At 37.0% G+C, this 15,879-nt stretch overlaps 1 protein-coding gene across 1 annotated transcript; it reads left to right on the forward strand.

The window, feature by feature from the left end:
- Window positions 1–390: 390 nt before the first annotated feature.
- Window positions 391–14,499, forward strand: LOC144446320 (uncharacterized). Its single transcript, XM_078136068.1, has 8 exons — window positions 391–413; window positions 1,918–2,044; window positions 3,400–4,195; window positions 4,745–4,842; window positions 11,060–11,345; window positions 12,796–12,899; window positions 13,238–13,343; window positions 14,309–14,499. Exons 1-8 carry the CDS (start codon window positions 391–393, stop codon window positions 14,497–14,499), a joined length of 1,731 nt encoding a protein of 576 aa, XP_077992194.1.
- Window positions 14,500–15,879: the final 1,380 nt, after the last annotated feature.

Genomic DNA, 15,879 nt, shown 5'->3' on the forward strand with positions numbered 1-15,879 from the left:
TGTAAAAGCTAATAATGAATACGAATTCAAGAGTTCCAATCACCTGAAGTTATGTGTTCGGAAATCCGAGGTTCCACTTCGTGCATACAAATATGTACAATGTTACGCTGCACTACTAACACATCTTGGCTAAAGTATTCGGTAAAGTGAATGCACTAAATAAAACTCTGTTAAAAGTTTGAAAGAACAATAGAAGTCTATAATGATATGCAGTGTTGAATCGTAAACTGTGTGCGGAAAACGGGTTTCAATAGACAACATGGGAAATTAACAGCATTTTTCTGTGATTGAAAGCAAGTCTATACACGACGCCGGGATGATCATTCACACCATAAAAAACACATATACTCCTGCATATGTCGTTCAAGCAAACGTCAAACAGAGCACAACATGGATGACGAATCAAGGAAAGGGTAAGTTTATGTCCACATCTACTATGATTGTATAATTATTTGCCTAACTTTAATATATTGTGTAAAATGACAGTGTTCACTTCTCGTCATTTGTTGAGAATGGCGTGTCCACAGTAGCTGATTAACGTACTGCTGTGTAAAAGACAAGTACAATGTAACTTGTTAGATAACCTCTTAACTTATGTAGGCTATATGTGAATACGTGAATAACATTCAAAACAAACAAAAATGAAAGCAATAGTGTAGTCAGTACGTTTGGTGATTCAAAGACAGGGAACCTTGTACATCTCAGCACTTGGATGTGCACATCCCAGCGCTAGGATGTGGCCACATACTAGTGCTAGGAAGAAGAGCAAATACATGTATATGTACCAGCGCACAGTGTGCCTCGCAGCCCCGTTCCAGGGTATATTTCTCCACAACCCTGGTACATGTGGGGTTAAGCTTGTGCAAGCGGGTGTTATAAAAACCTATGCTGCATTATTATTTTTAACATCCATGTTACATTGATGTTGGCATACCAGTTACACATCTGTCAAATCTAGGTATGGTACACCTAGTGTGCTGGCCAGAGCTGTTACAGGAATATTGTACACATAGCTGGTACAGTCCCCGTGGCTCCACTGAGCTGGTACAGCTATGCGCACAACCTGTCCTAAGTATGTGAATGCTACAGGTGTGTGCAAAGTTCCCTGTGAATATGAAAAGTACTCACCAAATCAAACATGCTATTGTAAAATTGCATAAGTACAAGAAGAGGCTGCGGTCAGAATTTATGGCGGGGGCTGGGGAGAAAATATTTTAGTCAAAAATGTCACCCCCCCCCCCTGCACTCAAGAATTTTCGTAGTCCCCCCCCCGGCTCCACAGCTTGTAGTATGTGTAATTATACAGTACCACACCACACACACACACACACACACACACACACACACACACACACACACGCTTCCCACACTCTGGAGATGTACAATTCTATGGTACACTATGTTAAAATAACAGTGGCAATCGACTTCACTGCCCATACACAATAAGAAAAGACCAATACACCAATTTCATTCTGAATACATTAGTATACAACTGTATGGCTATATTGTATACATTTCAACCACTCCAAAGTAAGGTATCATACATTGAACTATTGATCTCGCCCCTAACGTCTCATGATGTCTGTTTGTGTATATATAACTGTGTTTTAAAGTTTTTTGTCCTCTTTGTTTACCATTAATTTTGTTTGTTGTTGCTTTTTGTTATAGCTTTGACTACAGTTTAATATTTTTTTTATTGATTGTCCTTTTTCTTTCTAAACCGCGTAACCCATTTGACGATGTAACTTTCCGTCACGTCAAGTGCCAATACATTCAAGTACATTTGAACAAATAATGTCTTTCAAATGTTCTTTCACGACCCAATTTCCATGTTATACTAGTGAAAATGGACAGGCACTGGCATGGATAATGGTATTATATTTGTGCCTTTATTTTTGTTTATTTTGTATTTTTCAGAGTGCATGTGCAGACACCGAAACCTGGATTTTTAAAATGCTGTGCTGACTTTGCAAACCTGTATAAAACATTTTTCGGTGCCTTTTTCTTGTCAATACCGTATGGAATACGAAAGAGTGGAATAATTGTAAGCTATATTGTTATATTGACTCTACAGTGCTCTATATTTTCAAAGTTTCACGGAAAGCTGTACAAAATATCGGTATATGCAATACTTGTTTTTTTTTAGAAAGGATAGCTTTCTACATCGGGCCCTGTGATTCAGACAGACAGAGACAGAGACAGAGAGAGCGTGAGAGAGAGAGACAGAGAGGCAGAGACAGAGGAACACAGGCAGGCAGAGACGGAGACCGACAGAGACGGACAGACAGACAGACAGACAGACAGACAGACAGACAGACAGACAGACAGACAGACAGAGAAAAAGAGAGAGAGGGGAGACGGAGACAGACAGACAGAGACAAGGAGACAGGTAATGTGTGTGTGTGTTTGTGTGTGTGTGTAAAATGGACTTTTTGAAAAAAATCCTGTAAGTTTGCAAAACTATTCACTTCGTTTACCTACCATGTACTTAAAGGCATTCGATAACGAAGCGAATGTGTGTGTTTTCCTTAATATGTCTTCATTTGTTAAAATATACACAATATAACCATATAATAATGTATTGAAGACAATTTCCAAGAACTCTTAAGTATGGCTTTCAATAATGTTTACGGTTTGACATTTTATATATCTAAATGGCCTCCTTCATGCCCTTATTTTTTAACTGCTCATCGTGGGAGGGGACACCCTTCCATACCTTCCCTTCTGACGATCATAGGATACTGTTTCTGCCCAGAATCAAAATTGAAGGGAGAAATCCTGCTTGATAAGTATCTCAAAGTATAGGTTACAGCTCAATGTGAGACATCTCATTGCAAAGTCAACATTTATAAAGAAATATCTTATTAGGTATGGACGCTGAAGTCGATTGACATTGTTATTTTGATGTAGTGTACCATACAATAATATGTACATACTCAGAATGCAGGAAGTGCGTGTGTGTGGGGGGGGGGGTAATGTATGATTGCAAATATAAAAAGCCATTTGATGTCTGCATGGTGACACATTCATTCAATCTTACTATCTGAAAGTGTAGCATGTAAAGTTTCATATTGGTTTCTGTGTGGTTGTACCAAACATATAGCCAGTGACCACTAACATGCAATGGCCTGTAAATGGAGGTACACCCGTCCCACAGTATAACACTTTGACGATTTATAGTTTTTCAGAATCATTTCATGACTCCGAAATATCAAATACACTTATCCTGTTGTTTTCCGTTGTGACCCCCACCCCCCCCCCATTTCAAGTGGTGCTTTCCACAATGATCCTACCCTATCAAAAACGTCACCCCCACCCTGCCAATAACAATTTCCAGCCCCTAGATTGTATTACTTTATCGCATTGTAATGTAGTGATAATCCACATATTTCATTTCAGCTTGGACTTCTCCAAATTATCATGGTAGTTAGCTTATTTTATCACGCTTGTCTTGTAATCATCAAGTGTAAGAAAATTGTTGTTCAGAGATTGCAAGCAAGTGCACCACCAAATGACGAAGAAAGTGATGAAGAAGCTCTGGAATATCTTGAAAGACATTTGACGTACATGGATATAGCACAGTTTTCCTTTGGAAAAATTGGTAAAGCAGTTGTTGACATCTCCCTGTGTGTATCCCAGTTTTCATTTTGTGTGGGATATTTAGTGTTTTTAGGCGGTGTACTAACATCATTCTTCTGTATTGGTCACCAACCAATAACCACGGAGACTCCAGCAGTAGTAAATGAAACCATGATTTTCTACAACCTTGCACAAAGTGGCCTAGATCCCAGTGGATGGAAGTTTGAAAATATATCAAATACTCTCACAGCAGCTGTTGTAAGAAGAAATTACATGAGTGGTATCGATGGAATTGTCACTAGGAAAGCAAACGATGACAAATCAAGTGAACGCATACAAGACAATAATAATATAAACGTTCCTGGTTCTTTTGACCTCAGCCTTGACGATGCTTTACGACATAGTAACTTATTAGAGAGTAGTACAGACCAACCTGTTGTTGATGATGATGATGATGATGACACAAAGATATGTTATTTATGGGTTTTGGTTCCATTACCTATCCTAATATTATTATCACTTCTGCGGAACATTCGTGATTTTGGTATCGTCAGTAGTGTGTCCTTATCTGCAGGTGCTATGGCATTGGTAACCATCACAGTTGTTCTCATAACAGGTAAATTGTTCTATCGAATTATTCCTTGACGCTTGAATTTTATGTTTAATGTCTCCGAGTTATGATTGGTCTTTCATGAATGGTAACTTGTGTGGGGGTATCAAGTACAAATGTTTTATTCAAAGCCGACGCCGTTCTACCCTGAATGTTGTACAAACAAAAACTCCATGTGCTTTACTTCGTCTGTCTGTCTGTCTGTGTGTGTGTGTGTGTGTGTGTGTGTGTGTGTGTGCGGCTGCTTGCGCGCATTTGTGCATGCGTCTCTGTGTATAATATGTATTTAAATCACCACTCTGAACTGCCAGAGTATATTTGGTTCTATTTACGATATTGTGTGTTTGGGTTGCCAGGTAACACAATTTTAATGATGAATACATGTATATTTGACATTCGTGCTTCGATTTATAGCCAATACCATTTTTTTCGAGATTTACTTTCCATTTCATGATCGTTTTTCTGTGTTGTTCGTTTGTGGAGTTTGTTGGGGCTACAAATACTAGTGAGTATATCTTTCCTGATTCAAAATACCTCTTGTTCGTTTTTTTCAAGCTTTACAAGTTGTTAGTGACGATGTTGTATTGTTCAACTGGCAGTCTTTTCTCATAATGTTTGGGCAGGTGATAAGTACATATGAAGCCACTGCAATGGTAAGTGTGTTGTTTCTTAGCGCGCACAGTATGTAAGCTTATAAGCAATATTTCTAGTTGCATTGGTGCACACATTGGTACATGTAATACCAAACTACACGTGACGTTGATATAGCTATCTTAATGGTTTATTTACATATTAACTAAAGATTGTTCGATCATTAATCCCCGCCAAGATATATGATTCATTACAACGTAGAATCCCTTCCGTGCAATCTATTTACACATATAATCTGGTTCATTACTCAAGACATCGTTAGGGCAGTATTTTGGTACTTACATGTAACACATGGATTAATATATTGCTTGCTACACCTCATGGGTAGTTAAGTTATGAATATCGGTCGATTTGCTTGCAATACTTTGCTTGCCTATCACATGGGTTAATTTGCCCTTAACACTTTATGGATTATTACCACATAACATATGTACGGTGGCCCACAGGTGACAGACGAAAACTTAATTTGTGCTATAAATAATTGATTTTTGAGGGCAAAATATTTAATAAAAGGGTAACACTTTTATTTCATACGACAAAACATTAATTTCTTGGGTCAATATAGAAATATCAAAGCAAAAAACTACAATTTCTGTGACAAATAAATTCTTTTTACAGAGCAGAAAATTAATTTGCGAAACGAAAATTTTTATTCGTGTGGCCCAAACTTTATTTTCGAGTAATAACATTTAAGTTGCGGGATAAAATGTTTAATTGTTGGTGCAATGTTTGAAACATTAGAACCGGTTTTTCTAAAGTTTTCTAACAAGACTTAAAATTCCTCATTGGAAACTATTAATCCTTAGAGCAGTACACCAAGTTTTCGTGAAAAAACTATAAATTTGTGGAAAAAGTATTTAAATGTCAAGCCGGAATATGAATTTAAGTCCCTTACAATCTTATACTCTGACTGCAGAAACAACATTTGTCACCATACAACCTCCTTTTCTAATCGACGAGATTTACTTAACACAGGATGCAACATTAATGTTTGGGGACGAAACATTAATACGCGAGGACAAAACTTTCTTTTTGCTTGACGGAAGTTGGACTGCGTGACGGAAATTGATTTTTCTCCCACAATCCTCGGCACACTCTTGGCGGCTATTTCAACTTCGCGACCAGCACTATATCTGATCATGTCAAGTGGTAAACACATCAATTGTTTCCAGTATATAAATGTTTTTTCTCTGTCTGTCTGTCTGTCTGTCTGTCTGTCTGTCTGTCTGTCTGTCTGTCTGTCTGTCTGTCTGTCTGTCTGTCTGTCTGTTTGTTTCAATTCAATTCAATTCAATTCAATTCAATAACTTTATCATTCGTATATGAATGCGGAAATTTGTCTTTCGGCCCAAAACACAATTTACACAAGTACAATATATACATATATATACAGTGAGTTTAAAAGGACTTTACAGTGAGTTTAAAATAGACACAGCTGTTGGAACGAACGATTTTTTAAAAAGGTTTTTCCTTGCAAGAGGCATGCTGTAACGGCGACCAGATGGGAGCTTAGTGAAAGAATTATGTAAGGGGTGCATATAATCATTGACTATTTTCTGGGCTGTCCTGTTAACTGCCGTATGATAATGACATGCCAGTGTTGTTTGACGACAGCCAATGATCTTCTCTGCTGTGTTTACAATACGACAAAGTTTACTCTTGTTTTCAACCGTGAGATTACCATACCAAAAGATTATATTGAAAGTCAAAACACTTTCAATAATAGATCTATACACTAATTGCAGTACGTTCTGACTGACATCGAATGACTTTAAGGAGATATAGTCTCTGTTGGGCCATTTTCGCAATATAGTCTGTGTTTTCGGCGAAGGAGAGCTTGCCATCGAGAATTGACCCAAGGTATTTGAAACTAGTAACAACTTCAACAGAGTCTCCATTCATTGATACAGGTGTAAATTGTCAGTTACTTTATGTGCTACAACTAATTATTTTGTTTTTGAAACATTCATTTCTAAAAAGCTGTCTTTACACCAATTCTTTAAAATATTCAGCTAAAGAGCTTCATCAAGTAACAGACGAACAAGTGCCATGTCATCGGCAAATTTAAACAGACAACTTATTGCAGAATTACATCTCATGTGATCAGTACAAATTGAAAATAATGTTGGTGACAACACGCAACCTTGGGAAGCATCAGCATTCAGTACAATTTGATCTAATCACCAACTTTAATCACACGCAAAACATGTACTATTAAAAGGCCATGATGTATTGTGATGTATGCTCCCAATATAAGAAATTGATGTCAAAAATGAGATTTTCACTTTCCATTGGGAAAATGGACTCCAACTTTTGAAAAGACAATTAATATAAGCACCTTAAAAAGTTAAAATTGTGTTACAATACACATCAATGACGGTATTGTATATTTTCTTAGTTTAGTCGCCTGATGGCGCTGTTCACTCTGCAAACTATAGCATCTTTTCTTTTTATTTATTGCTAAAATGAATACTTTGAAACCGACATTTTTCGATGTTTAGCCAAGTAAGCTTATTCTTCAATACATCATGAATTACTTCAGAGATACCTCTTACATACAATGAAATCAAAAGAATCTGTAAACAAAATCCCTTGGAAAAAAGGAAGTTAGTTTCATCAAGATCTATAATTGAGATTCACCCATTGTTTTTATGTATTCATATCATTACTACTTTGCCCACGTTAACACACTACCAAAACTTTAAAAAGTACTTATAAGACGAAATGTCATTTACAATGTACTGATAACTGGTTTTATTTATGGACATTGAAAAAAACACTTTTAAATTGCTATGGATTCACGCGGCATTTTGACTTCTAAAGCAAAACACGGGGGTAATTATTATGTTTGCGCGATTGTCATGTTGCAGGCACCCGTGCCATCAGATTTATTATACCCACATGTATGCCCCTCATCTCAAATGCCAAATGTTTACAAGATCTTTCTGGAACTTTAAAGCGTCCTCTTAATCATTGGGTTGGGTAATGTCACGGCTATTCATCACATAAGGCTACGGTTAGAATTTACGGCAGGGAGGAGGGGGGGGGGGAGAGAAAATATTTTGGTCAAAAGAATTTCGTAGCCCCCCAAATAATTTTCGTAACCCCCGGACACATTTTATTATGTATAATTATAACCCCCCCCCCCCACTTCCGTACAACTATATGGTACACTGCATTAAAATAAAAGTGACAATCCACTTCAGCGTCCATACATTACAATATAAGAGATTTAAAATTTCATTACCCAAATAGATGCAACAAAATGTCTTACATTGGGCTGTAACCTACACTTTGAAATACTTGGCCAGCAGGGTTTTTTCTTTCAATTTGATTTGGGTAGAAACAGCATCACCCATGATAGCTTGTGGGGAGGGTATGGGAGGGGTTTCTCTCCCACAGTGTGCTTTTTTATAATAACGGATGATAAAGATAAGAAAACCATTACTGGCATAAACTTAGAGAGCGAGAAAAAAAAAAAGAGAGAGAGAGAGAGAGAGAGAGAGAGAGAGAGAGAGAGAGAGAGAGAGAGAGAGAGAGAGAGAGAGACACGGACGGACGGACGGACGGCCGGCCGGCCAGCCAGCCAGCCAGCCAGCCAGCCAGCCAGACAGACAGACAGACAGACAGACAGACATACATACATACACACACACACATACATACATACATACATACATACATACATACATACAGATAGACAGACAGACAGACAGACTGACAGACAGACAGAAGAGACAGAGGGAGAGACAGACAGACAGACAGACAGACACATACATACATACATACATACATACATACAGACAGACAGACAGACAGACAGACAGACAGGCAGACAGACAGACAGACAGACAGACAGAGATAGAGACAGGCAGACAGGCAGGCAGGCAGACAGACAGACAGACAGACAGACAGACAGACACACACACACACACACACATACATACATACATACATACATACATACATACATACAGACAGACAGACAGATAGACAGACAGACAGACAGACAGACAGACAGACAGAAGAGACAGAGGGAGAGACAGACAGACAGACACACACACACACACACATACATACATACATACATACATACATACATACATACATACATACATACATACATACATACATACATACATACATACATACATACATACATACATACATACATACATATATATTATATTTAGAAATGTTCGGGTTTTCACCTGGCATTTCTCTGTCTCGCCAATTTTTCCTTTGAAAAAGAATATTTATTCGAAACGTCGGATTTAACAGCTATATATACGGACTGGTTTATTAGTTCCTTATGCATTTCTTTACATACATACATACATACATACATACATACATACATACATACATACATACATACATACATACATACATACATACATACATACATACATACATACATACATACAGACAGACAGACAGACAGACAGACAGACAGACAGACAGACAGACAGACAGACAGACAGACAGAGATAGAGACAGGCAGGCAGGCAGACAGACAGACAGATAGACAGACAGACAAACAAACAGACAGACAGACAGACAGACAGACAGACAGACAGACAGACAGACAGACAGACAGACAGACAGACAGACAGACAGACGGAGGGAGGGAGATTAAGGCATACACAAACACATTAATATATAGTAATCACCCATCTTATCACTGACTGTAGGCTTTTGAATTAATTGTGGCAAAGCTGCAAGAAATGTTCAAATGTACTCGGTAAACGACCACTCCCGAGGTGTACTTTGGTTCAAATCATGAGCTAAATATTTCGTGCCCCTCCCCTTTCAAACGATCAGAATTTCCATGTCCCTCTCCCTTAAAACCTCTAATTTAATGCCCCCCCCCCATTTGTCCTCAGACCCCCTGCCATAAATTCAGAACTGAAATACTCTTTGTAATCTCTCGATAACAGGCCTCAATTCTGTGATTATGTTGTGAAGTCACATATCTATGAGCATTTGGGTCATCCCAAACCAAAGCACTATATTACAGCCACAGTACCATTCTCAGTACCTAGATCAGTGTCGGAATGTATAGGGCAGAGGTACATTCTTCGTTTTTAGTTTGTCTGTTTTTCGAGGTGTTGTGCATTCAGGGTCCAACTCTCATGATATATATTCTATAACTATTCCACAGGACACTGTCATTTTCAATAATAACTTTTAATTCTTAAGCTTGAGAATGCGATCGGTCCAGTATTGATGGGATTGGTGTTTCCGTCCTTTATTATCTTTAAAAAAACAACCTATTTATACACTGGAAACAATTGATGTGTTTACCACTTGACATGATCAGATATAGTGCTGGTCGCGAAGTTGAAATAGCCGCCAAGAGTGTGCCAAGGATTGTGGGAGAAAAATCAATTTCCGTCACGCAGTCCAACTTCCGTCAAGCAAAAAGAAAGTTTTGTCCTCGCGTATTAATGTTTCGTCCCCAAACATTAATGTTGCATCCTGTGTTAAGTAAATCTCGTCGATTAGAAAAGGAGGTTGTATGGTGACAAATGTTGTTTCTGCAGTCAGAGTATAAGATTGTAAGGGACTTAAATTCATATTCCGGCTTGACATTTAAATACTTTTTCCACAAATTTAGAGTTTTTTCACGAAAACTTGGTGTACTGCTCTAAGGATTAATAGTTTCCAATGAGGAATTTTAAGTCTTGTTAGAAAACTTTAGAAAAACCGGTTCTAATGTTTCAAACATTGCACCAACAATTAAACATTTTATCCCGCAACTTAAATGTTATTACTCGAAAATAAAGTTTGGGCCACACGAATAAAAATTTTCGTTTCGCAAATTAATTTTCTGCTCTGTAAAAAGAATTTATTTGTCACAGAAATTGTAGTTTTTTGCTTTGATATTTCTATATTGACCCAAGAAATTAATGTTTTGTCGTATGAAATAAAAGTGTTACCCTTTTATTAAATATTTTGCCCTCAAAAATCAATTATTTATAGCACAAATTAAGTTTTCGTCTGTCACCTGTGGGCCACCGTACATATGGGTTAATTTGCACGTAACATTATGTGGGTACCGAACTTAATACATGTACGTGGGTCGATTTATCACAAGGGTTGCAAAGTTGATACAGTTTCCAACATCTTGCGGGTACTTACAAGTCAGCATAAAACTTTTTTCTCTATTGTTTTTCATTTTCCCGAAATACATAATAGAACTGTTGATATTCACAGATTATCCCAATAGAAAGCAGCATGGTGGGACACCGAGAGCGATTTCCGATATTTCTCAGTATCGTAATCACCACCTACTCAACACTGTTGATAATGATAGGTGTACTTGGCTATCTTGTCTTTGGAAATGATACTGAGCAAGTGATTCTTGACAACTTGACCAACCGTACTAGTTCTGAGCTTCTGATCTTCCTCCAAATCGCCTTGTTTCTAACTGTGTCATTGACATATCCCATGCAAATGCAGCCGTTGATTGAAGTCATCGAAAAGATCCTCTTTACCGAAGGTACGTTTTAGCACAACCGAATTGAGGTTCAGTAGTGTTATGATGAATTGTCTGTCTGTCTGTCTGTCAGTCTGTCTGTCTGTCTGTCTGTCTTGTGTGTGTGTGTCTCTCTCTCTGTGTGTGTGTGTGTGTGTGTGTGTGTGTGTGTGTGTGTGTGTGTGTGAATGACTTAATGTCAAAATCTGCCAAACCGATTGCCTTGGTATATGTTGGTGACATTTCTCATAGTGTGTAGATGGGAAATTGTACAAATGAAATGATAGCGTGGGCTTTGGGTTAAAAATGTGATATTCGGTATAAAAGATTTAAAATAAAAAACCACTGGTCAGATTACTCTGAAATGTAGTGGAGTGATCCCAGCAGTGGAATTCAAATTAGCTCTAAAATATGTCATTTTGATCAGAAATCGTTCATTCAGAAATCACTTGGCACACAAGGCTGAAATTTCGTGGAGATGTTTTCAGGGGTGCAGATGAAAAACTATTCAGGACCTCAACCAGAGGATCTCATTGATTCGCAAATTGGGTTAAAATGGGAAGTTTAGTCAAAAACTTATTTCTAAAAAACTACTTGGTGGATGGGGCTGAAATTTGGTGGAATGTTTCTAGAAGTGTTATTCTGCATATGTTGTTTAAAAAAACATCGACCCAGTTGGCCCTAGCAACCATGACCATGCCCTTAGAAAACGCCAAATGCCTGTATATTTTGTAACAACATAACAATAACAAGATTATTCTGTGGGTAAGTAAGTAAATGCTCAAAAAATGTATGCAAATAATTATGCCTAAAACAAGACCACTTTTATAGCAAGAACTCGTTATGGGTTATCACTTCTTCCATCTTTGATCATGCGTGCTTGATTGACAATCCAACACTCAGAGTCCAAACCTTAGTATGTTCAAATCAAAAGCACATATGTCGATTCTGGTCTTTAGGGTGTGTCCTTACTCAAATAATCTAAATTTTATTTCAAATTCCTCGTATTTAAATACTTGATACGTATAACTACATCTTTACTCTCATTGGTTGCTTGCTCTTTGTAAATTTCGAATCTGTTGGCCGATATCAATTAATGTAAATTGCTATCTTGTTATTTGAATCATGGGAAAACATGAGTAAAAATGGGTAGCATTTACAATTCAAACTAACGTCAATTTCCGTCTCAGCCCATCTAATTGTAATAATTTCAAGTGAATAGTGCCATAAGCACGATATTGACAACTCTTTGAAATTCTGCTAAATCAATCATTATCCCGTTCTCAAATGCTATGGATAGCAGATGTAAAGGCATAAATGTCAATCAATATCCCGTTCTCAAATGCTATGGATAGCAGATGTAAAGGCAAAAATTTAAATTTGATCGTAAGTTTTGCAAATTTAGATTTTGAACACTTATACTTACATTATGATCCAGAGTACCTGATTCACTGTCTTCTATACCTAAATGCAGGCAAAATATGTGGTCCGAACAGTGTTGAAGAAGAACGAAGTCTTTGTGTTGATGATGATGCAGTTAAGAATCAGCTTCATGGGGCTGAAGCAATTCCGAAATCGGTTAGTATTAGCAAACTATGCCAGTAAGCCTCATACTGTAAGTGTATTTCTACTCAATACATTGTAAAGCCCAGATAAATTGATAAATCGATATTCTGTAATAGATATGTGATGATAATAATTATTGAACATGTTGATCAGGTCTCTAAAATGATAATTGTGATATTTGGGTTGGAGTGGCAGAGGAATTACATAAACTATCACTGATTATACAATTCACCGGCCAGGTTCAACAATAAATATGGAATACATATATAAATTGAAGGACCTTATTTTTCACACCAATTAACATTTAATGTATGGGATTATGTTGTCAACGAAAATTTGTCTTTTCTCAGGTTGCAGCATGGAAGCGGAATAGTGTGAGGATAGCATTGGTACTTTTGACCGCCATCATGGCTATTTTACTGAACGACTCATTTTCTTATGTGGTCGCATTTGCAGGTAAGTTTATGTGTATGTGTATCCATATACGGAGTGTATATTATGCATTCTGTAGACATACATGGTTCTAAAGATCATTTGCATCTCACTAACGAACATAAAGTTGATGGACATGAAATGCACGTGCATGTCATACGCTTAACATTCCATGATGATATCCTATGCAACCATTGGATAAGAACAACAAGGAGTTATTAGAGGCCTATGACATGTTCTAATTCACAATAATTTCACCATAACTTCATCAAGTTAGTATAGATACTTAGCACTGATGTCATATTGGAATACATTTCCTTTCAAAACCCCTTCAATGAATTAGTCAGTTGTTAGGCACATAGTTGCTATCTGTTCTGCAAAACTTTGCCAAGCAGTCACAATGTCTTTATATCATGCTGCCACATCAGGAGATGTTGTTGTTGTTGTTGTTGTTGTTGTTGTTGTTGTTGTTGTTGTTGTTGTTGTTGTTTATGGAAAGAGATCTTGCTAGTCTTAGGGAGCTAAAGTATAAAATATATCATTGCATATGTGCTTAATAAAGTATCTCTATCAGTATCCGTTTCTTCTGACGCACTTAAACAGATACAATTAAACAAAGTGAGTGGTTTACATGTAAGACCCTGACTAGTTTTCGTCTTGTTCACAGAGCATCATCAGGTCGACCCATTTTATGATATTGATCGCCACTTTAGCTATCTTACTGGTGTATGACTATCTGGCCTGTGAATGATATCACTGAGTAGACTATTTATTTACTGTTTGTTTCGTTGCATTTCGTCTCGTTTCGCTGAATACCTTAAGCCTTGTTTCGTTTCTTTTCGTTTCGTTTCGTTTCGCTGAATACCACAAGCCTGGTTTCGTTTCGTTTCGTTTCGCTGATTACCATAAGCCCTGTATTCGCGATAACTAGAAGAGATTTCAATGAACGTGATCATCAAATCACATATTATTCTTGTTTTTATTAACAGGTTCGACGGGTGGTGTGATGATTGGCCTTATTTTACCGAGCGTGTTCTACCTGAAGTTACAATGGAACCAGACAAGTCTACAAATTAAAGTCCTGCATTTCGTTATAATCATAGTGTGTACAACTCTTGGATTGATATGTACTGTTCTTGTTATAAAAGAGGTTGTGTATTTGAAACTTAACGGACAATAACAGTTAATGTATTGCAGAACATATTATTATTTCGCACGCATGCGATACTGAGCATGATAGGAACGCATAGTTATCCAAGAAACCCGAAGGTAGATTTGGATACAGCGATCTTAAATGACATAAGTTGTATTTTGAAATAGTGGGGAAGTTTGTTGTTTAGCGTTTATCCATCATCACACGAATGAATGATCTATATTAATCAACTCCCGTGATTTAAGTAAAGTTTGTCTAAATGTGAAAATCAGTTACAGTACTTTGTATGCCAAATACAGCAAGTACTGTGAAAGCCCACAACAAGGCAGTCAGTGCAGATCTTACACAAGCACCTAATAAATCCTGCAGCTGTAGAGATCGTAAACAATTTCCTCTCCACGACAATTGCCTATCAACCAAGGTAATAAATTATATACAGCGCACAAGTCACATCAAATAACAAACACAAAACTGTACTTACATTATATTTAATGATCAATTTATGCCCCTAGAGACACAAGAAAGAAATTACGTCAGATAGTGACTTTCAAAGTTGTGTAGATCCGGCCTGTATATGTAAATCTATACCGTCTTTATTACGATGATAAATAGAAATTTGCCTACAGGAAATTTTAACCCACCATCATATTCAAAAGATGTGTTAAAGGATAGTAAAGTGGCAGCTTTGAAAAATAAGGTATGTTTATTTACTTTGTAGAATAGGATACCTGAATGGGTTGGCGGCAATAAATTGATACTGATATATAGTGAAGAGCAAGAAAATATATAATGGCTCACGGCTCATACATATATTAAATGCTGTTACATTAATGATTTCCACAACGTTTGTAGGTATGGCAAACAGTAATCCGAGGTTTTGTCAATCCTGATAATTTGAACGTGATTCTCTTAAAACAGTTTTGATGGTCATGAAGCCTAGCAATAGTTTCCTTGTTATCTCAAAATATATATGGAAGAATAGTAGATTTGGCAACACTTTCTTTGCAAATTACATAATATATATTCAGGGAGTAACTATTGTATTTTTAAAATTTCCGAATTGACGTCGCACGAAAGATTCAATTTGGTTTTAAGATTTCTAGTGGATATAAAAGAAAATGTTCATTAATTCTAGAATGCTTTGATAGTGGTAAGTCTGTTGATAACATTGGTTTGTTTTCTATATTTACCATTCGAGCATTTGTTAAGTTTCAAAAAACTTACAACCGAGATGATAGTGTTATTTGTACCTGTGACAGCATTCCAACTGTTAAAACTTACAACCGAGATGATAGTGTTATTTGTACCTGTGACAGCATTCCAACTGTTAAAACTTACAACCGAGATGATAGTGTTATCTGTACCCGTGACATCATTCCAACTGTTAAAACTTACAGCCGAAGTGAT

The sequence above is a fragment of the Glandiceps talaboti genome, chromosome 15 (genome assembly GCF_964340395.1).
Source record: "Glandiceps talaboti chromosome 15, keGlaTala1.1, whole genome shotgun sequence".
Classification (NCBI taxonomy): domain Eukaryota; kingdom Metazoa; phylum Hemichordata; class Enteropneusta; family Spengelidae; genus Glandiceps; species Glandiceps talaboti.